The sequence below is a fragment of the Peromyscus eremicus genome, chromosome 8a (assembly GCF_949786415.1).
Source record: "Peromyscus eremicus chromosome 8a, PerEre_H2_v1, whole genome shotgun sequence".
NCBI classification, from domain to species: domain Eukaryota; kingdom Metazoa; phylum Chordata; class Mammalia; order Rodentia; family Cricetidae; genus Peromyscus; species Peromyscus eremicus.
In genome coordinates this window covers 10904616-10926999 of record NC_081423.1, presented here as the reverse complement: position 1 = coordinate 10926999, position 22384 = coordinate 10904616, and the positions used below count along the sequence as shown (strand labels likewise).

Below are 22384 nucleotides of genomic sequence, written 5' to 3'. Positions count from 1 at the left end.
GAAGAATGTCTGCACTGGTTCTTCAGGAAGGCTCAGGGTGTTTCTTAAGACCATTGCACTCTGTGGGAGCCGCCCCTTCATCCAGGGCTCTATTTGCACAACTCATAACTGGACCACCTGCTCAAGGTCAATGATTCTCTTCAACTGGCTTGCAGGTCTAGGGTTGGGGGGTGGGCTGGGAAAGAATCACAAACACGTTTGTAGCAGAGAAAGGAAGAGAGTTTGAGAGGAAAGATGTGTGCAGAGATGAACCCGGCAGAGCACATCTTGAACCAAGACTGCACAGACACTAACACCAGCTCACTCCTCAAGGCTATGCAGCCTGGAGCTGGAGGACAGACTGACCGACACTCAGACAACCAACACCCTAATACTGACCGGAGGAAACCCAGCATGCCCTAAATCCCTAGTACAAGGAAAGAATCAGGTAGTGTTTTTAAGAAAAAAATCTGTGGCATTGTACAAGAATACATTCTTCAGAAGCAAGAGGTATTATTACAACCATCTGTTCTTCGAGTTGGAAGACCAACAGGGAGCCAACTGGGAAGGAAAATCTTCCCGTCACTAAGAACACTCTGGGTCCTGGCATGGCTATGATGCTTGGGTGGCCACCCCAGGTGTCCCCAGGGGAAGTGGCTGACTAGAACTATGTCACCTTGCTAGCATCAGCAGGTCCTGTCTGTCTCTGGGAATGAGTAACAAGGGACTCAACTCAGAGGTGAAAATCATACAGTGAGGTTTACCAGTGCAAGAACACACCACAGGGCACGGCATGAAGACCTCCAACAGACAGAGCTGCTCCTCAGTCGTCTCTGAGCTGCACACCAGCGTCACCTGGAAGAGTGATGGCGTCAGGACAACTGTAGCCTGAGTTCCATTCAGCAGAAATTTGAGACTCAACATGGAAAGACACAATTACGAGCAAGGTTAGCCACCAGAACGAACGCCGTTTTCCTTATCGGCTCTGTGTCTGCTGTCTGCATCTCCTTTGGCATACAGACGGTTCTGCTCCTCGGTGCGCCACAAGTAGCCTCTTTCGAGAGTCTGAATTGGCCAGCAGAATTAAATCCCACTACAAATCAGCCTGTGCAGTCCAACTGTGGGAGGAACGGACAAAAGGTCTGCAGAATCCCGCTTGGAGCTGAGCAGTTTGACTCTGGATCCCCACAAGGGGGAGCAGCACCCTGGCTGGCACCGTAGGCCACAGTGGATGAGACATGAAACATAGAGGGACATCTTGTCATTGGTCTGCTGTGTCCTTCACAAACTGCCCTGCCCACTCCGTTTCCCTCACCAAAACTATCCAGTGGCCCCTCCCCATAATACACGTTTTGATTAAATAAATAAATAAATAAACGCAACCCTCAGATGGTCGACTGTCTCCCTCAGATGAGTCGGCTTCTGAGACAAACATCTTCGCTCTTGGCTGGAAGACCCCTCTGTGGAGGGTCAGATGAAAACACGGCTTTGAGATTCCTGAGGCCTGGCGTGTAAGCTTTGTGCCTGGTGAGCATATGAAATTTTGGCCTGCGTGCAGAAGAGCCCCCGAAACTGCCCAGTGTTGGGGGCAGAGAGGCCCATTCATGGGCCACAGGAATATGGGCCCAGGTACCCCGAGATGCCAGAAGGGGGCTTGTTGAGCTTCCCAGTCCTGCCCCCCTTTTATAGCCCCTCCCCCGATGAGTTACTGGCACTTTATGTCAGATTCATAAATGCAAGTGTGTGTGCGTGTATGTGCTTAGAAAGGCCAGGTGACCAAAAAACACTATTACATATATAGAAAAAATAAACTGGAAAACACTGTATGAGAAAAAAAAGCTTGTGAGAAAAGGCAATAAAAAACGGTATCTTAACCACAGCTTTTTTTTTTTTTTGTCCTAAAGAAGTCAAATAATACCCAGGGCCATGATTCCACCAGTGGCCTCAGCCCTAGACTCAAGGCCAAACCCTGAAGGCACTTGTATTCCTCCACACCGCTGAATGGATCCCCCAGGCTGGGGGCAGGCTTCCAGGAAAGGGAGTAAAGGAAAGAAGAAATGGGTGGAAATGGACCCTGAATAACTGTGATCCACACAGAGATTAGGGCTGAAATGACCACATGACACCACATCCAGGAACAGACACTGAGGTGCTAGACAGCACGCCAGCCTGTCAATACAAATATTATTGTGTTTGGATGAACAGAGCACCTCGGCAGCTCTCCATGCTGCCTCATACACTCTTTGAGACATTGAGCTTGGTGAGTTCATTGGCTTCTTCTATTCCTGTGTCTTCACAGTCATCCTTTTCTATGGCTTTTCCAAATCGAAACCTTTCTTCAGCTTTGACCGGCTCTTTCCAGGGTCTCTTACAGGACAGGTGCACGTCCTTGGCCTGTGTGTTGTCATCAGATCCCAAGGAAGTCTTGTCTGAGAACTGAACAGAAGGCACCAAGTTGGCAATCTCATCCGTGGGAGACCGTCCAATGCTGCCATCCACCTGGACACGGATGTCTGGGGAGATGGACAGCTGGTGCTGGGGCACAACCCCATTGTCCATGCACTTTGGGTAAAGGTAGGTCTTCATTTGCCCTTTGCCCTTGACGTTCACAGTCCCTCGGTAGTCAAAGTCATAACCCATCTTGCTCAGCACACGGTAGCTCTCTTCGCTCACCTGGATGCGGCACTCAACACCAGTGGTGTCCATCCTGCTGGCAATGTTGACAGTGTCTCCCCAGATGTCATAGAGCAGCTTGGTGGTACCAATGACGCCTGCAGTGAGGGGTCCATGGTTAAAGCCAACCCTGAGCTTGAAGTTGAACCATAGCATATTGTTGTTGAAGTCATCCACCACACGCATCATCTCCTTGGCAAATTCAAAGAGGATACGCAGATGCTCCTGGGGGTGGCCACCCTCCTGGCACTGGGCAGTGTTCAGCCCTGACGCTGCCATGTATGTGGCCCCGATAGTCTTGATCTTCTCAATGCTGTTATAGTCCGGTTTGCTCAGAAGCTCGTCAAAGTCACCTATCAGCTCATTGAGGACCCGGTAGCATTCCTTGCCCCCTTCATAGTTCTCTTCATAGAATTCACTGAAGTTGACGATGCTGGCAAAGATCACTCCTCCGCTGTCATGGTTCTTGGAGTAGGTCTGGGAGACTTTCAGCTGCTCGGCCACGTGGTAGGGGATGATGTTCCTCAGTAGCCAGTCAGCCTGATCCCTCATGCTCTGGATCTTGGTGCGGTGCAGATCTGCTTCCACATCCCCATGGTAGTGCAGTCGGTAGCTGACCTCGAACTCTCGGTTCAGGAACCAGACCAAGAGGAGCAAGAGGAAGAAGGTGAGGATGAGCTCCTTGCCTATGAGGCTGGCCGGCCTCCTGCTGTCCTGCAGCAGTGAGCTGTTGCACAGGTTCCTGTTGGCACTGTGGAGCAGAGAGACAGAAATGACACAGCCGCTCAGAACACCTACTAAGGGAGCACCCCAAACTCGCTCAGAGAGGGAGCACCCCGCCGAGTGTGACCGAGTACCACCCTTGACACCCCGAGGCCGGAAAGCAGCCTGGCTATTGTGCAGGCTTCCGAGACGCTTTTGTTTTATTTACATTTGATTTGGTTTCTTGAACTCAGGTGTCATGCAGCCCAGGCTGGCCGTGAACTAGCTATGTAGCTAGAGGCTGGCCTTGCATTTAACCCCGTCTCCATACCCACAGGATGGGCTTACAGGCCTGTAGTGCTAAGCCCAGCTGTAACTGTTCTTTAAAAGAACTCATTAGGGAGGCAGAGCCAGGTGGATCTCTGTGAGTTCGAGGCCAGCCTGGGCTACCAAGTGAGTTCCAGGAAAAGGCGCAAAGCTACACAGAGAAACCCTGTCTCGAAACCCCCCCCCCCCAAAAAAATAATCTTTTCTTTCTCCTCAACTATTTCTCTTGGAAAAATCTCAACTTTATGGAAACAAACTCTCAGAAGCTCTTCACCTGGAGTTGACAACTATTAAATGTTGCCTTTCTGCTTTTCCTCTCAACACATATAACATACAAACACACACTGACACACACAAATACTTTTCCTAAACATTTTGAAAGTAAGTTGCTGGTCTAACTATTTTAGTATGTATCTCCCAAGACAAGGACATTTCCCTTTGTGACTACAGTACCATTACTATATCTAAGAAACTGAATATTCTGGTATATTTTCTTATATTTCTAAACAACAGACATCATTTTACAAAGACTATTTATACTTTCTCTGTTCTCTACTCGTATGAAAGTTTAACAAAACACATTCTCCCATTCTAGTTAGTTCTGTTTTTACCAAAGTCAATTAAGACAATCTTAGCATTTTCAAAAAGGGTATGAGATGTATACACTTAAGAGTATATCTGCACATGGTAAGAAAGTCAATCGGCATACAGAATGGAACAGTCTTTCCTTTGAGGGAACACATAGAGCTACTTTCTCACGGCTATAGAGTAATCTAATATATGGACCACCACATTCATGAGGGACACTGTAGTTATGATGAGAAGTGATGTCTCAGGGGACATTCCTGTATGCTCATCTTTGCATACACCAGGATTATTGGATCATTTCAAAGTTGCCAGTTTAGAACTTAGACATTCCCAAGAAGTCCTCCTAACTGAACCTTCTCCAGAGTGCCGGTCTCCTGCAGGCCACTGCAATGAGAAGCCCTGCAGCTGACACTGAAGACAGCACTGAGGGCCACCATGTCCTTTTCTTCTTCTTCTTCTTCTTCTTCTTCTTCTTCTTCTTCTTCTTCTTCTTCTTCTTCTCCTCCTCCTCCTCCTCCTCCTCCTCCTCCTCCTCCTCCTCCTCCTCCTTCTTCTTCTTCTTCTTCAAGGCAGGGTCTTATGTAGCCCAGGCTGGCCTGGATTTGCTATATAGTTGAGGCTAACTTTGAATTTCTAATCCTCTTGCCTCCACTTCCCAAGTGCTGGGATCATAAGTATATACCATGATACTTGCTCAGTTTTTTTTTCCTCTGTTAAAAATATTGCATGCTCAATCATAGAAAATGTGGGGAAAAGGCAAAAATTAAAACAACGATTCATCCATTGTCCTACTACCCAAGCCAGTTAATGTTACCATTTCCTTCTTCCCTCCCTTCATCCTTTCTTTTTCCAACAGAACTGTGGCTGTTCAGTTCATATCGGTTTTATAAGTTAATGCACTGCTAAACTGCCCAAGGTAGGTTGTTGGAGTTTATGTAATGATGGACTTGGTCACTATGTCAATATAAACGGAGAGAAAGCTGATGTGTCCTCAGGTGAAATGGGTCTAAGACACAGAAACCTTAATTCCTTAGCCACACTATTTAATTTAAGTTTTATTGTTATCGCTGACATAAGGGTGCTGTAAAATATTATTTTACAGTGTTTTACATTTGTTTATGCTGTGGAACATTTGTTATAGATGCAAAGGTGTGTTGCATTTGTTTAACTCTGTGAAGCTGTGTTACTGTGACTGTCTAAAACACCTGATGGGCTAATAAAGAACTGAACGGCCAATGGTGAGGCAGGAGAAAGGATAGGTGGGGCTGACAGGAAGACAGAATAAACAGAAGGAGAAATCTAGAAGGAAAAGAAGAAAGAGCAAGACAACAAGGAGAGGAAGACCCCAGGGGCCAGCCACACAGCCAGTCACAGATTAAGAGTAAAAGTAAGATTTACAGAAGTAAGAGAAAAGTAAAAGTCCAGAGGCAAAACGTAGATGGGATAATTTAGGATATGAAAAGCTGGTAAGAAACAAGCCAAGCTAAAGCTAGGCATTTATAATTAAGAATAAGCCTCAGTGTGTGATTTATTTGGGAGCTGGGTGGCAGGCCCCCAAAAAGAGTAAAGAGAAAAAGCATCAATAATATAGGGGTGTTTTAAAATAAGAGGTTTAGGAAGGCCTGGTGGCACATGCCTGTCACCCTAGCACTTTGGAGCAGAGACAGGAGTGTCAAGAATGTGAGGTCATCCTTGCGTACACAGCAAGTTCAAGGTCAGCCTGGGCTACACAAGATCTTATCTCAAAAAAAAAAGGAAAAGGAAAGAAAAGGAAAGGAAGGAAGGAAGGAAGGAAGGAAGGAAGAAGGAAAGAAAGAAAAGAAAAGAAAAATGAACTTGAGGCCATTGAGACACTCCCCAGAGCACCATCACAAAAGCCCTGACATTGGTCCCCTGGGCTGCTCTGGTAGGACAACTGGAGAGATTGGGGGCCTTGGGCAAACCACACCTTCTGCCAGGACTTGGTGTCCTCCTGTTGTAAAGCATGAAGACTAGCTGGAGTGTGGCCAAGTCCTTCTGCATTAGGGTTCAGTGTACAGTGTTAGCTCTGCAGGGGAGGTCATCAACCTCCGAAAGGCCTGGGCTGGCAGCAGGGAGCTGGGATTGGGGAGGGTTTCCATTACCCCTGGGTGAGAGCAGTCAGCGGTATGGAGGCTGCTTGCACAGGCAATGCAGCTGATGCTGAGCACCGCTTCCTTTCAGGCTGTGTATGGAGCTGCTATGAGAAGAGCTCCGTGTTGTGACTGAGATCCTCTAGGGCTCTCACGGCTCACGGGGAGGGGGCTCCTGAGAGAAGCTTCTCCCTCTGCTGATCTTGTTGTCTTTTCCCTGCAATATGCTGAACCCTGGAGTCCAGCTGCTGGCCTGGGGACCTGGCACGGGTTTCACAGCTCAGTGGTTGGGAACCAGGACAGAGTTCTCTATGGTAGGACACCCCATGCTTATTTATTTTACTATAGCATTGAAACAAATGACAATACCTATGACTCAAATGCTAAGCAAAGTGACCACTTTGTTTAATGCACTAAAACATGTTTCAACTCAGCCTGAGGTTCTCTGGCTGGCTTTTAAGCAGAGCGGGGGAGAGGGTTTGGGCTGGGGAGAAGCCAGCCCCGTCTCCTGTGAGCACAGCTTGCTGGTCTGAAGCTAAGTTTCCTTTTGCTTTTCCCAATGTTGTGCATTGACGAACAGCCTCCTTTAGTAAGTACAGTAGGCTTAACATTAACTGCTTTAAATCTCGGTGGGAGAAACAGGCGACAGTACCGGTGTTTCCATAATCAATCTTACTCTCCCTCCTCACTTGCTGGTCTCAAACTTGCAGTAATTCTCCTGCTCCAGTTTCCTGAGGGACTGAACTTAGGTCAAAAGACTTGGCAGCAAGCACCTCCTGAGCTTTCTCATTGGCCCATACCTTTAAAAAACTTTATTATTATGTATATCATGGTAAGCGAATGCAGACACATTCCACCTCACATGTGTCTAGGTCAGAGGATGTCTGGTGCTTTACTTGTTGAACCATTTTGTCCTGTACCGAATTTTGTTCCATTAACACAGGGTCTCATGTCGCTCAGGAGGTCTTGGAATTAGCTTACTATGTAGCTAAGGATGACTTGAACCTTGGATCCTCTGGCCCCCACTTCCCAAGTGCTGGGATTATAGGATATGCCATAACAACCAGCAATTTTTATTCTAAGACAGGTGGGCAAAGGTAGCCCAATCCCAGTTCTAAATTCAAATAGCAGTTTGAATTTGGTCAGTTTCCAAGAGAAGGACTGTTACTGGTACTGGTGATAAGTCTCTACCACTGAGCTGGTCCCAGCTCTTTAGCTAGCATTTCCATTTGGAGGCAGGGTCTCAGAAACTTGCTCAGGCTGGCCTTGAGCTCGCTCTGCAGTCCCGCAGGCTCTCCTAATCTCTTGGCCTCCTGCACAGCTGGGATTACAGGCCTGCACCATCACGGCCCAGTCCAAAAGAGGAATCTGAGATGAATAAATGGGAGAGTCCACTTAGGACTGAAGTCTGGGACATTAAACCATTAATGGAAGTTAAAGTAAAGCATACTAAAGTCTATTACCACGCAAAAGAGAGTTTTTAAAATGGAAAGGGAAAAACAAACAAACAAACAGAAAGCAAGAGCCCCTGCAGCTCTAACCAGTGAGGCACGGCATCTGTTACCATCTGGGGTCTGCAGGGTTGTAGATACAGTGCCGCACCAGCACCGGCCTCAGCCTGCACAGCACTAGCATTCCAGGCTCGAGTGGATGGCTGACATCCTGTTACTACTCTTTGAGGGCCCAAGTGAAGCTGAGCCGAAGATCAGTGGAGGTCACCGGTGAGCTCGATTCCCAGGACTGGGGAAAATGCGGCTAATGTGATATATTTCCTCTTTGTGAACTCCTTTTGTCTTTCTTCCGTGTGGGGTTTTGTTCCATGGATGATTTTCTCTCTGTCTTCGTTTTCTTTCCCTTCCTCTTTGTTGTTCATTCTTTTTCTATTTATTACTGATAAGACTGAAAAATTATCTGTCTTAAGAGGCATGAAAATTACTACTTTTCTAATTTTTATAGTTATTTATTTTTATTTCTTGTGGTGTGTGTGTCTGCATGCATTAATACAGGGGCATGTGTGGCTGTAGATATGCATGTACAGCACATATAATTTTTACCTTTTACCCTTCAATTTATTTAGAATTTACTTTTATGTTTAGAATAAAGTAAGGGTTAAGTATTTAATTTAAAAATTCAAATATGTATTATTTCAAATTTCTCATCAGATATGTAAATATTATATTATTAAATTATGTATTATTGCTGTCTGTGTGTGCATGATGAGTGTAAGGGATGCATGACGAGGTGTATGTGCAGAGGTTCGAGGAGCTGGCTCTTTCCAGCCACTCTTACAGGGGTTCTGGGGATCAAACGCAGGGTGCTGGACTCTCACAGCAAGCCCCTTTAACAGCGAAGCCATCTTGATGGCTCCACGTCAAAATATTTTAGATGATGAATATTTTTCTTTGATTTGTGAGAGTTCCTGTATAATGTGCTAAATTGTATAAAATTACTAACTCTAATATATGTCTAGTGACTACTCACCTTCCCAGGAAGATACAACTGTGACCGGACACTTTAATATGCAGTATCGCTTGTTTTCTCACCCTAACACACACACACATATGCAGACACACGCTTGTACAGTTTACTTACGGCATGTACGCTTGCAGGAGATAGAGTAGAAATATGGCTGCTCTCATTTATGAGACACAGGCCCCAGACTGAAAACTTACCTGAAGTTCTGTGCTGCTGTATCTAAGGGTGACTCCACTATGGAACTGGAAAGAAAATGCATAAAAATATTACAGAAAACAAAAAAAGGCATTATTAAAATCAACCCAAAGAGCTCAGGAGTTAAGAGCACTGTCTGCTCTTCCAGAAGTCCTGAGTTCAATTCCCAGCAACCACATGGTGGCTCTCAACCACCCATAATGAGATCTGGTGCCCTCTTCTGGTGTGCAGGTATACATGCAGAGCACTAATACATAAAATATAAATAAATAAAATTTAAAAACAATAAAATCAACCCAAGAAGAGTTTACATAACTTTCCTTTTGGGGGAATGATGTAAACAGTTGGTCATACCCCTCTGAAACCGTAAGGCCAACTAAACCCTTCCTTTTATAAGCTGCCTTGGTCCTGGTGTTTTTACCAACAACAGAAAAGTAACTAAGGCAACTTCTCTTTGTTAAGACGTGAATTCAGGCTTTTGTTCACTACCTGATGAGCACTGTACCCTGCTGGTTCCAGCAACAATTGGGACTGGGCGGCAGGCTCAGAGGATCCTCCACGTGGAAGGGGTCTTGGCTACTAGTTCCACTCCAAAATCTGCTGTTTGGAGTGTAGCAGAAAGCAGATGGGAGGCCACTACTTTGTCTCTCTGGATCCAAGAGGAGAAGCCAAAAGTGTGACTGAATGTCACCATGAGTGGTTCAGGAGCCATCTGAAGCTAAAGGCTGGTGGATGAATTTCATACTTTTTGTATAAAGCATTGTGATGGTCATGTTCCAGATGCCCCATCAAGGTAGGAGGAGGCAGCCCCATTTCACTTAATGGAATTACTTGTCCCAGCCTCTCAGCTACTGATTGGCAGCTCTACTTCAAATTCCTTTTTGATCTCGGTTTGCAGAGAACATGAATATGTTTTGCATTGCTATTAATATAGTAAGAATGCCGAGGATAGAAACTCACTCTCCTCACTCATCACCACTGCCCTGCGATTACCCGAAGACACATCTGATCCTGCTGACAGTAGCATTATTAAAGTGGTGGTCCAGTGACAGCAATGCCAATCCCAAGGGGCACCTGGGAAATGACGCAGTCCCTGGTTGTGATAATAAGTTAGGGAGCAGGAATGTTAGATGTCTGCTGCAAAGTACAATGGAGAAATGTCCCCTGCAACTTTAAAACAACCTGCCCCCGCCCCATCCCAGCAGATTTATGAGCAGGTGGGTCTCCACTGCACCTGGGAAGCACTGCTCTAAGAAGTTATGAGAAAATCCTGATATTTAGATGTTTGTTTCACAAGCAGAAGCTTAATTGGTTTAAGAGATCATGAACTGTTTTAAAAAAGTACCGTGGCCGGGCGGTGGTGGCGCACGCCTTTAATCCCAGCACTCGGGAGGCAGAGCCAGGTGGATCTCTGTGAGTTCGAGGCCAGCCTGGGCTACCAAGTGAGTTCCAGGAAAAGGCGCAAAGCTGCACAGAGAAACCCTGTCTCGAAAAACAAACAAACAAACAAAAAATAAAATAAAATAAAATAAAAAAGTACCGTGTGCATTCTACTACCCAAGTTCCTATTCTATTTCCAACTACGTATTTAGTTGACAAAGCGTAAAAGCCACAGAGCCAGTTACTGGTGTGAACAGGAAACTTGAGACACATTTAACAAACTAAGAACCAAACGTGATGTAACTGGTGGAAGCCGTGGAGAAAAGACTCTCACAACCATATCGGGTGTTTTATTTCACTCTGTTGACTGGTTGCTTGTTTGGTTTGATTCGATGGGTCTCACTCTGGTCCAGACTAACCCCAAACCTGCTGTCCTTCTGCATCTACCTCCCCTTCACCAGTTCTGGGGTCACAGGTGTGAGCCACCACACCAGGCCCTTACAGGGTTTAAATGTCCCTCTCATTCTGTAGCACAATGAGAACTGATCCTGTCTCCAGAGGCCCATCATGTGACTCCAATTCCTCCGTCCACATCACACTTTCTACTCCTTAGCACTTGCCAGAAGTATAGTTTTTGTTTTTTGTTTTATCTGTGAGAAAGGGTCTCATGTAGCCCAGAAGGTCTCAGACTCACGCTACATATCCACAAAAGACCTTGAACTCCTGATCCTCCTGCCTCTACTTACCCCGTGGTGAGATGATAGGCATGTACCACTGAGTTTGGCTCTTCTTCTTTGTTTGTTTGTCTTTTGCTTTTTGTGTGTGTGTGTGTGAGGTGTTTTTTTGTGCTTTTTAAAAAAGTTTTATTTATTTATTATAAATAAATCTGCATGTTTGTTTGCTCTCCAGAAGAGGGCATCATGTGGTTGCTGGGAATTGAACCCAGGACCTCTGGAAAAGCAGTCAATCCTCTTAACCTCTGAGCCATCTCTCCAGCCCCCATTTGTGATTTTTTGTTTGTTTGTTTGTTTGTTTGTTTTTGAGACAGAGTTTCTCTGTGTAGCTCTGGCTATCCTGTACCTTGCTCTGTAGACCAGGCTAGCCTCAAACTCACAGAGTTCTGCCTGCCCCTGCCTTAGGGTGCTGAGATTAAAGGTGTATCTCTCCACCACCCTCCTGGCATTTTTTTCTAGTTTTATTGAGACAGTCTTGCTATGCAGCCTAGGCTGGGCTCAAATGTGAAATCCTCCTGCCTCAGCTTCCTGCGTACTGGGATTTCAGAGCAGCCTCACTCTGGCTCTGCTCTCTCGTTATCCTGACTCTCATGTGAAAGAACTTCAGGCCTTTCTTGGATTCCAACCACTCACAACAGTAAGTTTCCTGCAATAGCCACGTGTCTCACAGAGGCAGGCACCCAAGAACATCTATATTCAAGTATGGACAGATTGAGTTCCCAAATCCCAGTGGCTTGGAGCATATGTCTTGTGGAATTCTGAGTATTTGCACACAACTGATGATATAGGCATCTTTTAGGGATAGAAACTAAGTCTAAATCCAAAGTTCATTTATGTTTCAATATATACAGGTTATACACACAAACTGAAAGTAATTTTATACAAAGTTTTAAATGATTTTGTGCATGGAGCAAAGCTTGTGGACCCTGAGTTATCAGACTTCTGGTACTGGTATCACGCCAATGCTCAAAATCTTACATTTTCTGGCATTCAGAGTCGAGGCTTTCAGATGAAGGATGCTCCATCTATAGCATGCTGTTCTAAATGACTTTCTTATCTTTCTCATATCATTCTTCTGGCACTTTATTACTTTTTGTTTTTTTGGCTAGTTAGTCCTGGGGACTGAACTAAGGGCCTCTGCAGGCCAGGCAGGCACTTCGCCACAAGCCACATCCCCAGCTGGGACTCTGGATACTACACGTGCTGGAAACTATTTCAAGGCATGATGGGAACACATCACACAGCACTGACAGGGAGCCATTGTTGAGCCCTCCATGATGCTGGGCAGGGAAGGCACAGGGTGAGAGTAGGGTCACATACCTGTCCCGGCACAGGGAGATGTAGAGCAGAAGCAACGGCCCAGCCCCCACGATGGTGGCAAGGGAGGACCTCATCCAGGAGCTGAGCTGGCAGAAGTTACAGTAGTGTACGACGGTCACCAGCACAGCAGAGCCTGTGAACATGGTGAACTGCAAGAGAAGCCTCTGTCAGGACAGCCTGCCCACCCCCACACGGTGCGCCCGTCCCGTCTGTCCGCCTCCGACTGAGGAGGACACACTCACCCGTGCTTCTGTTCAACACCAAGCATCTCTGTACCACTTGTGATGGCTGGAGTGTAAATGTCCCCCAGAGACCCGGGTGTTTGAACACTCGCTCCCTAGGGTGCTATTTTGGGAGGTTGTGGAATCTTTGGGAACTAGACCTAGCAGGAGGAAGTGGACCTCTGGAGGGCAGGGCCTTGAGGTTTACAGTCTGGTTTGCTTCCTATCCCATCTCTGCTTCCTTCTTCACCACGCTGTAAGGAAATGAGTCCCAGTCTGACTGCCGTGGAGCCATGCCTTCCCTACTGTGACACATTATACCCTCAAGTCCCGAAAGAACCAGCTCTCCATCCCTTACAATGTTTCTCATTACATAGTTGGTCACAGTGACAAAAAGTAACCATGAAACATTCAGTAAGTCTTCCTTTGGGTAACCTACTGGTTTAAAAAACAGATCACATGTCTGTCCCATGGCACAGCATGTTAGGTTACATGTTCACACTGCTAGGAGAATATTCTAGCAGTAATAGACAGGGAAGGGATGCAGCTTACTTAAGATCGGTTATCACTGGGGATATCACGGTGGGATCGGTTACCTTCCTTCAGTCCTGCTGGAAGCACTGAGATGTGATCTGATGCTAAGACACCAGATGCCCCTAGTAGCTCTTCTCACACTCAGGCATACACCACACTAGACCTCAGCCTACAGGCCAAGAAGCAAATGTTTCCCACAACTAGCTCATTCTTTACAGAGTTTAACTCCCATGCTCCTTCCCAGGGCAGCAGCAGCTGATCCAGGTGTCTGTCAGTGACTGACATATTGTCTTGTGTCATCTGGACACATGGGGCAGATGCTTCTTTGTAAAACATGAGGCAAAGTATAAATGTTCAGACTGCTGCAGGACTCCATCTCCGTAAATGCTTACACACCATTAGGCTGGGGATGTGACTCTGTGGTAGAGCACCTGCCAAGTGTAAGCAAGGTCTTGGGTCTGGGTCCCAGCACAACCCAAATTAAGAAGAACAGTGTGTCAAATGAAAAGTATCATAAATAAAAAAGGCATTCAATACCCCTAGTTTTCCAAACACCATAGCTTGGTCTAGCTTAGCCATGCTCAAAACACCCACATAATCCCATAGCTGGGCAAAGCTACCCAATACCAAGCCTGTTTGCTATCTGCTGTTATTCACTGAGTTCTGAAAGTGAAAATCAGCGACTTCCATGTGATCTTAGTACAATGGCTGGAAAAAATGGAAGTGAAATCAGAATTGTCATTTGGGTATACTTCTGCACCACTGTAAAGCCGGAAAGTTGAAAGTTTGAACCACAGGAAGTCAAGATTGTAACTGATCTGAAACTTGATGGATACTGAGTGAAGCTGGAAAAGCCTTGTGCCTACTCTTCTGACATAGCACTGGCAGGTCCATACTGCCGAGTGTGTGTGTGTGTGTGTGTGTGTGTGTGTGTGTGTGTGTGTGTGTGTATGTTTTGAGACAGGCTGTTGTATGTATAATCCAGACTAGTTTCAAATTCTATGTAGTTGAGGATGACCTTGAACTCCTGATGTTCCTGCCTCCACCTTCTAAGTGCTGGGCCACAGGTTGTGCCACCATGCCCAGCTCATGCTTCGGGTTTTAAGAGGATGGCTGGAGGCAGTACCAGAGTGTACCTCTTTAAGGACTGTCCCAAGTAATCAGACTTAAAGTAAGAGACGGTGTTAGGGAGCCTGGAAAGCATGGGGAGAAGATGGCCCACTGCTACTTACGTGTATGTTTGTCTCAAACTCAGAGGTGATGTGTGAATAGACAGCCAAGGCAGGAAGAGATACCAAGATGGCCCCAATGCAGTGTCGAGGGAGCCAGCCAGCGATCCATTCCAGCAACCGCTTTGTGCACACCATGACATCCTCTAGGAAGAACACCATTCTGGGACACAGAGGGGAGAGGATCAGGAGTAGAGCATGCCATGTCTCAACTGTCCCAGGTTGCAGCTTCTGATGCCGGAGGTGGGGGGGTGCATAGGGCAATAGATTGCACCCCCTAACTTGTCAACAAGTGAGTGAACTGGCTATACTCAGACCTTCATACCCAAATGTAAGGTCACCTACTCCATTTGGGAAAAATACACTTATCAAAAACCTCCATGGGTCTGTGGGGCTTGAAAGAACAGTTATGACCCCAAATTAAGTCTACTGTGGGTCAGGAAGCCCTGAATGGAGCCTATCTGGAGGTGTTCTATTGAGCCTTTTGGGGGAAGGCTGTTATTAGTAGGCAGGGATAGAGATGCCTTGCCATGATCACACAGTGACACTCCACTGGGACTCACAAAAACACTATTACCTCCTCCTCAGAAGCCACAGAGGCAAAAAGCTTGCTAAACATCCCAGCCTGGGGGTTCACTGTCCTGTGCACAAGCAGGTGGTTTTCAGAGGTGCTGATTCTGCTGCAAGCCAAACAGATTCTGTTTTGGTTGGGACATTAAGAGCAGTCAGCCTTTCAGAAAATCAGGTCACAGCTCACTGCCACTAACCCTACCCCTGTATGTCCAGCTGCCTCATTCACAGCTGGATCATGGGAATGACAGAATACAACAGACAGCTTTTTTATTTCCTAAGAAAGATGCTTTCACATTCCAGTGACAGCATATTATGACTCTTCTTACCATTGTAGATCTGGGTGGGTTACACCTCAGGAAAGTGATTGTAATGTGGTAAGATCCTCCTATGAAGAGCGGGAACTGAGTGTATGGGCTGAGAACGAGGACTAGGAAAGGTTAGGCCTTGGCTGAGCAACGGGCTCCCTGGGTTGGGGTAAGCAGGCAGTGGTAGGTGGAAGAGGACACTGGGATCTTGGGACGGAGACTCAGAATGTCCCTTAGGACTGTTGCTGGGGGTTATGGACAGACTCACTGCTTTCACCTCTGGTCAGGAGCCACTGTGGTGATCAGAAGCATGGGCATCTCACGCATGCCCAGAACTTGCACCTCTGGCTTTAAACCCTAAACAGCTATATCAGCTATGCTCAGCCATGACCTGCAATTCTCTATCCTATGGCCATTTCCTACAGAGACTCAAGTACGCTTTTTAGTCTGGCTTCCTAAAATCTAAATGAAAACAGAGGCCTTGGAATATCACTGAGAAAAACCACAGAAATCCTCACAGGCAGGACTCAGAGCCTTTAGACAGGGGACAAGGGGAGCTGAGTCCCAGCCAGGAGATGGGATGCTCAGATTTCACATGGTCCCCAAGATCAGACAGTTTTAAGGCAAGAGCAGCTGGTCTCGGGGATTTTCCTGGGGCTAGAGTGGAAGGAGGAGGCTCTGAGCTGGAAAGCCTAAGTATTGGCTTCCCTGGGCACCGACATAAGGCACCCTGTTGGTCTTTGTGGTCTGAGATCAGCCTTTCCTAGCCTTTGCCACTGGGATGCTGCACAGTCCCGCAGGAGAGGAGTGACTGCCAGGCCCACCGGACTCCTACCGCGTGTGCATGTAGGAACAGTTCTCTGCAGCTAAGCTCAGGTGGGGCTAGCTCTTCCAAACTGCACATAAAGGGACAGGGAACATTGATTAAAGAGATAGTAAACTGGCAAACAGACCAGGAACTCCAGGCTTTAGACAGAAACCTAGAAGGTCTGGGTGTAGGTGAGTACACACAGGCATGGGTGTTTGTGTGTGTGTGTGTGTGTGTGTGTGTGTGTGTGTGTGTGTGTGTGTGACAGAATTGTCTTCAAATTACATTGTGATGATATTTGTACAACTCTTAACGTTTACTAAAACTCACTGATGTCTACATTTTTGGCAGTACCAGGTATTGAACCCAGTACCCTGACTCCACCACCGAGCTACATCCTCAGCCCCTGAGTTCTTTACCTGAATGAATGAGTTTACTGCATGTGAACTATCATAATAAAATTCATTTTATTTTCAATTTTTGCTTTTCTGAGATTGGGTCTCACACAGCTCAGACTGGTCTCAAACTTAGTATGTTGCCAAGGAAGACTTTTAACTTCTGACCCTTCAGCCTCCATTCTCCAAATGTCTGGGCTTATAGGTATGCACCACAATGCCCAGTTACATGTTCATTTAAAAAGTAAAGGATGGGCTAAAGAGCTAAACAGAGAATTATCAAAAGAAGAATCTCAAATGGCTGAAAGACATTTAAAGAAATGCTCAACATCCTTAGTCATCAGAGAAATGCAAATCAAAACGACTCTGAGATACTACCTTACACCTGTCAGAATGGCTATGGTCAAAAACACTAATGACAGTCAATGTTGGAGAGGATGTGGAGCAAAGGGAACACTCCTCCACTGTTGGTGGGGGTGCAAACTTGTACAACCACTGTGGAAATCAGTATGGTGGTTTCTCAGAAAATTGGGAATTGATCTATCACAAGACCCAGCCATACCACTCTTGGACATATACCCAAGGAACGCTTAATCACACCACAAAGATACATGCTCAACTATGTTCATAGCATCATTCATAATAGCCAGAACCTGGAAACAACCCAGATGCCCGTCAACTGAGGAATAGATTAAGAAAATGTGGTACATATACACAATGGAGTACTACTCAGCAGAGAAAAACAATGACAGCATGAAATTTGCAGGCAAATGGGTGGAACTAGGAAATATCATCCTGAGTGAGGTAACTCAAACCCAGAAGGACAAACATGGTATGTACTCACTCATAAGTGGATACTAGATATAAAGTAAAGAACAATCAGACTACAACCCACAGAACCATGGAGGCTATATAGCATGGGGGACCCTAGAATGACTGTGGCTTATATAATGTTTTGGTTTTACTCAATCACTGGGCAAGCCTCAATGAAACATTTCACTATTAGGATAAGAATTTGTACTGTATCAAGCTGATGATAGGAAAAGAAAAGAAAAGAAAAAACCCTCCCTCTTCTCTCTCTCTTTCTTCCTCTCTCTCTCCCTCTGTCTCTCTCTCTCTCTCTCCATGAAGTAGTGCGCATCTCCTCTCTTCTTTTCTTCCCTCTTCTTTCTCTTCTTCCCTCTCTTCCCTTCTCGCTTTCCCCCAATAAAACTTTCCATGTGGGTAAAAAAAAAAAAAAAAGTAAAGGAAAACAATCCAGATCTGGTGGTGCAGGTACTCAAGAGGTTGAGGCAAGAAGACCACAAGTTCAAGGTCTGCATTAGCTACACAGTGAGTTCAAGGCTGGCTGAGGCTACTTAGTGGGACACTGTCTCAAAAGAAAAAGAAAAAGGCTGGGGGTGAATCTACCTCATGCGATGATACTTGCCCAGCATGCGTGATGGGCAAGTATCAATCCCTGGCATCACCCAAACAACAAACACAAAAGACAGAAAAGACATTCAGAGGTGGAGGTGGTTCTCAGCTTGAGTCCTATAGAAGCAGACCCTGGCAGGATTGGTGTGGGAGCCATCTCTTAGGGAGTAGAAACTGGACATAGGTGAGTGGGGGCTGGAGCAGGGGGCTGCTTGCTGTGGGCAGTAGGCTTGATCCTGAAAGAGAATTTAAGGCATGGTGCAGACACATCGTTCCCACTAGGGGTGAGGGCAGGCTCTGTAGCTAAGAGGGAACTGCAGGATGGTGGTGAGAAAGGAAGGAGGTGGGTGTCCCACAGAGCCCGCCCTAAAGGGAGAAAAGATAAATACAGAAGTCTCAGGGCCAGATCTAAGCTGTTTTTGTTTTCCTGCTTTGGGGTGTTACCATTTCTATCTTAGCTCCAGCTCTTGGGGGCAATTGTCAGCTAGGCTGAAGCATGGCAGGGCTGCTCAAGGTACAAGGACCCACTGTCATAGTATCCAAGAGGCAAGCATGTTTTGGGATGGATGTGCTTGGCAAATGAAATGCTCTGGGCATCCACACCTACTAAGAAGTGGCAGAGAGCTATGGACCTCCCAGAACCTTAGGCTGATATTTTGTCTATTTAAAATGGGCTGTTTTATTCTGCTATACTCATAGATCATTGTCTTGCTCAGTCATCATCAGAGAAGCTTCCTCCTAAAGCGATGGGAACACAGAGACCCACAAACGGACAATGTGAAGAGGGTCAGAGACTTTGAAACACTCAAATGGGATGCCTTTACAAAACCCCCCTCCTCAGCAGTCAGGGAGCTATGCAGAACAGGAGGTAAAATATTGCAAGAACCAGAGGGTATAGATGATTCCAAGACAACAGTTTCTTCCCGATACAACAGGACTGGGGCACACATGACTCAGAGAGAGGGCGGCAGCATGCACAGGGCCTGCACACATCCGAGCCACATGGGGTCTCAAAGCTGAGAAGGGGAAGTGGACAAGAGCTCCTGTCCCTAACAAGAAGCTATCTTCAGTTGACCACCGCTTGCAAAGGAAAAATTGTTTTCTCCAGTGGAGTCTCTCGAGGCTTAGAAACCACTTAGGGAAGACCCAGGCCCAGTAGTAGACGCCAGCATAAAAGGAACTCATCACTGCCTTTGTGTTTCTTCTGCTTTTTCTTTCTTTTTTTATACCCTCTTTTTGGCCTGTTTGTTTTCTAAAGAGAAAGAAGAAGGAGGCATGCAGTTGAAGTTGGATGAGGGGAAGTTCTGGGAGGAAATGAGGAAGGGAAGCTGATCAGAATATACTGTATGAAAAAATTATTTTCAATTAAAAAATAAAATGGGCTGGCTGTCTTTTTATTACTGAGCTGTATAAACTTGATATGCTGTAGCTATTAGGTCCTTGTCATAGATGGGACCAATTATTCCTTCCCACTCCCAGGTGTTCTCTCTTTCTCTGTTAGAGCTTTCTGTTTGTTTTGAGACAGGTCTTGTGTGGCCCAGGTAGCCCTGAACCTGCCATGCAGCCAAGATGACTTTGAATTCCTGACCCTCCTGCCTCCATCTCCCAAGGGCTAGGGTTATAGGTGTGTGCCACCATGCCAGGCTTGAGTGTATTCTTTTTAACACACATTTGAAAACCTTTTTAAGTCCAGTTTGTCCGTTTTTCTTGTTGCATGTTTGGTGTCCTATCTAAGTAAGTGCTGCCTAGTCCAAGCTCAAACATTTGACCCATCTTCCTCAGTTGGGCCAGCCTGGCTCCCAGTCAGCAGAGACTTCTGCTCTGCTGCTGCCTGCCACGTATTCCTTCTGTACTTCTTCCCTGTTGCTAGAGTTTTCCTGCCTGGCCCACGGTCAGGGCAAATCTCTCTCAGGCTGGAAAATTTCTCTCCAGCTCCCGCCACCAAGTCCCGCCAGTCCCAGAGCCCACTTATAAAATAAACACACAGACTCTTACATTATTTAAACTGCTTGGCCATTAGCTCAGGCCTGTTATTGTCTAGCTCTTACTCTTATATTTAGCCCATTTCTATTAATCTTTACTTTGCCACATGGCTCATGGCTTACTATGTTAAAGTTAAAACCTTCCTTTAAAAAAAAAAAGAAAAGGGGAAGTGCTGTGGATATCGCTATATGTAAATAAACTCTGATTGGCCAATAGCCAGACAGGAAGTATAGGCGGGACTAACAGAGAAGAGAATTGAGGGAACAGGAAGGGAAGAGAGAGACTGCCTGGAGCCGCCGCCAGGAGAAGGAAGATGTAAGGTACCAGTAAGCCATGAGCCATGTGGCAAAGTAAAGATTAATAGAAATGGGCTAAATATAAGAGTAAGAGCTAGACAGTGACAGGCCTGAGCTAATGGCCAAGCAGTTTAAATAATGTTAAGAGTTTGTGTGTTTATTTTATAAGTGGGCTCTGGGACTGGCGAGACTTGGTGGCAGGAGCTGGAGAGAAATTCTCCAGCTACACTTCCCCTCTTTCTTCTGAGTTTCTCACTTCTCCTCTTGATCTCTACTTGAAGAGATCCAGGGCCCACGGGGCATCAGCTGGGCCGCACAGGGGACGGACCCTCTCTAGTGCACCGCCTGGGTGGAGTGAAGGCCAGCGTCTGCATGGACGGACAGGAAATGGGGCAAGGGAGGAAAGTTCTGTTCTCTTCAGACTCCTGGCCCTTTTGTTGGTTAATCAGCTTTGCTATTAGCTGTGGAGCCAGAAGGGGGAGCTAGAGGCTAAACATTGGAGAGCCACTCCTCCACTTGGGGCGTACCTGATGGACACTACCAGGGACAGCACCTCCAGGAGCAGGTCTGCACCAAAGACGGCCAGGGCAGCCGGTGGGGGAGGCATGGCGGTGGCTCCATAGGTTAGGAAGCAGGTGATGGAGAGGATCAGGAACACTGTGGTAGACAGAAACACGTCCAGGAGGGAACTGAAGGTGGCGCTGGCAAAAGTCTTCACAGGGGAATTCTTTATGACCTGTTCAGAGCAGAAAGGACAGGGGTGAATGGGCCTGTCCACAGACGGCCAGAAGTACAGTACGAGGGACAAGATAGGCATTTTACTGAGTGCTGCCGACCCGGCACAGGCCGGGGCACGCTCCAAGTGGATCATCTCCAGGTGACTGCCGAACTTAAAGCTGCCGAGGCAAAATTAAGAAAATTGCCTAGGGTCACACAGCAACAGACTGAAAGTCAACATCCTCTCAAACACATTTACACAGTCACTTTGAAAGATGAATTACTGTCTTAGAGTTCAGGGGTATACATCTGTAAAGACGTTAGGTGACGGAGGTGTCCAGTGAATGGATGGATGTGGAAGCCGGCTTCATGGTAAGACAGCTGAGGAAAGCCTCCATGCAGGGAATGGGAGCACAGACCCTTTGTTGAGAGAGCTTTCCAGGCCGGAGTGAAGGTTCAGCAGTTAAGCGTATTTGTTGTTCTTCCAGAGGACCTGAGTTTGATTTCTAGCACACACACGGTTCAAAACTATCCATAACTCCAGTTCCTGGGGATCCAATACCCTCTTCTGCCCTTCGTAGGCACCAGGCACACATGTGGTGCATGCACATACACACATGAAAGCAAACACACAAGAATTGAAAAAAGAAAGAAGTCTTTTTTTTTTTTTTTTTTTTTTTTTTTTTAAGAGAGAAAGCCTGTGTGGGTGTTGCTCTGGGATGGCTGGGTGCTGGGTGCAGGGTGGACATGAGACACTGTCTGAAGGGAACTGGTAGCCTGATCTTGGAATAACAGGCACAGGAAACAGGGCACTGTGTGAAGTTTACTAAAGAGGCACATGTATGGGTTCAGGGAATTTAGGAGGAAGAAACTGCTAGCACATGACGTGTTTAAAACATGACCAGTTCCAGACCCCCATAGGCCCTTCAGTGGGGGCATCCCAGTCAGAGCTCTCCACAGCCCAGAGAGGAAGAGGTGCCACTGCTCCTTGAGTGTGGGTGGAGGCTAAGAATGGCTATTCCCAGGTACCCCAGGGAATAAGAGCCAGAGGAGCTAACTCCCAAGTGTGCCCCAGGCCTGTCTTAGGATGAAGAGAGAATGTATAGCCAGAGGCTGCGGAGAAAGGGAGAGAACGCAGCAGACTACTCACTGGGCTTGGCATTCAGCCTTGGTAGCAGGGGTAAGGGATGAAGCAGCTGGAGGTTTGTGGGAGGGAGAGGCCTGTGACTTCAGATGAGTGCAAGTTCCTTTCAGGCCAAACTGGCTCTCTTCCTCAGCCTTAGATAGACCCCAGGAGCTGGGCAAGATGGGAAAAATCAGGACTTGGCCTTGGGGAATGAGTGCTGGTCAGCTCCAAGGTCAAGCCTAGACTCACCTGAGCAAAGTGGGCACAGGGCTAGAGTCCTAATACCCGCCACCCGTG

At 46.6% G+C, this 22384-nt stretch overlaps 1 protein-coding gene across 1 annotated transcript in view; it reads right to left on the bottom strand.

Moving 5' to 3' along the window:
• Positions 1-1271: 1271 nt before the first annotated feature.
• Adcy9 (adenylate cyclase 9) overlaps positions 1272-22384 on the bottom strand; it is a 129408-nt gene continuing 108295 nt past the window's right edge. The window contains exons 7-11 of the mRNA XM_059270099.1: positions 20772-20980; positions 14472-14631; positions 12485-12633; positions 9053-9097; positions 1272-3403 (exon numbers count right to left, since the gene is read on the bottom strand). Coding sequence (XP_059126082.1) covers positions 2212-3403; positions 9053-9097; positions 12485-12633; positions 14472-14631; positions 20772-20980 — 1755 coding nt within the window. The 3' untranslated portion in view covers positions 1272-2211. The remainder of the gene's footprint in view (positions 3404-9052; positions 9098-12484; positions 12634-14471; positions 14632-20771; positions 20981-22384) is intronic.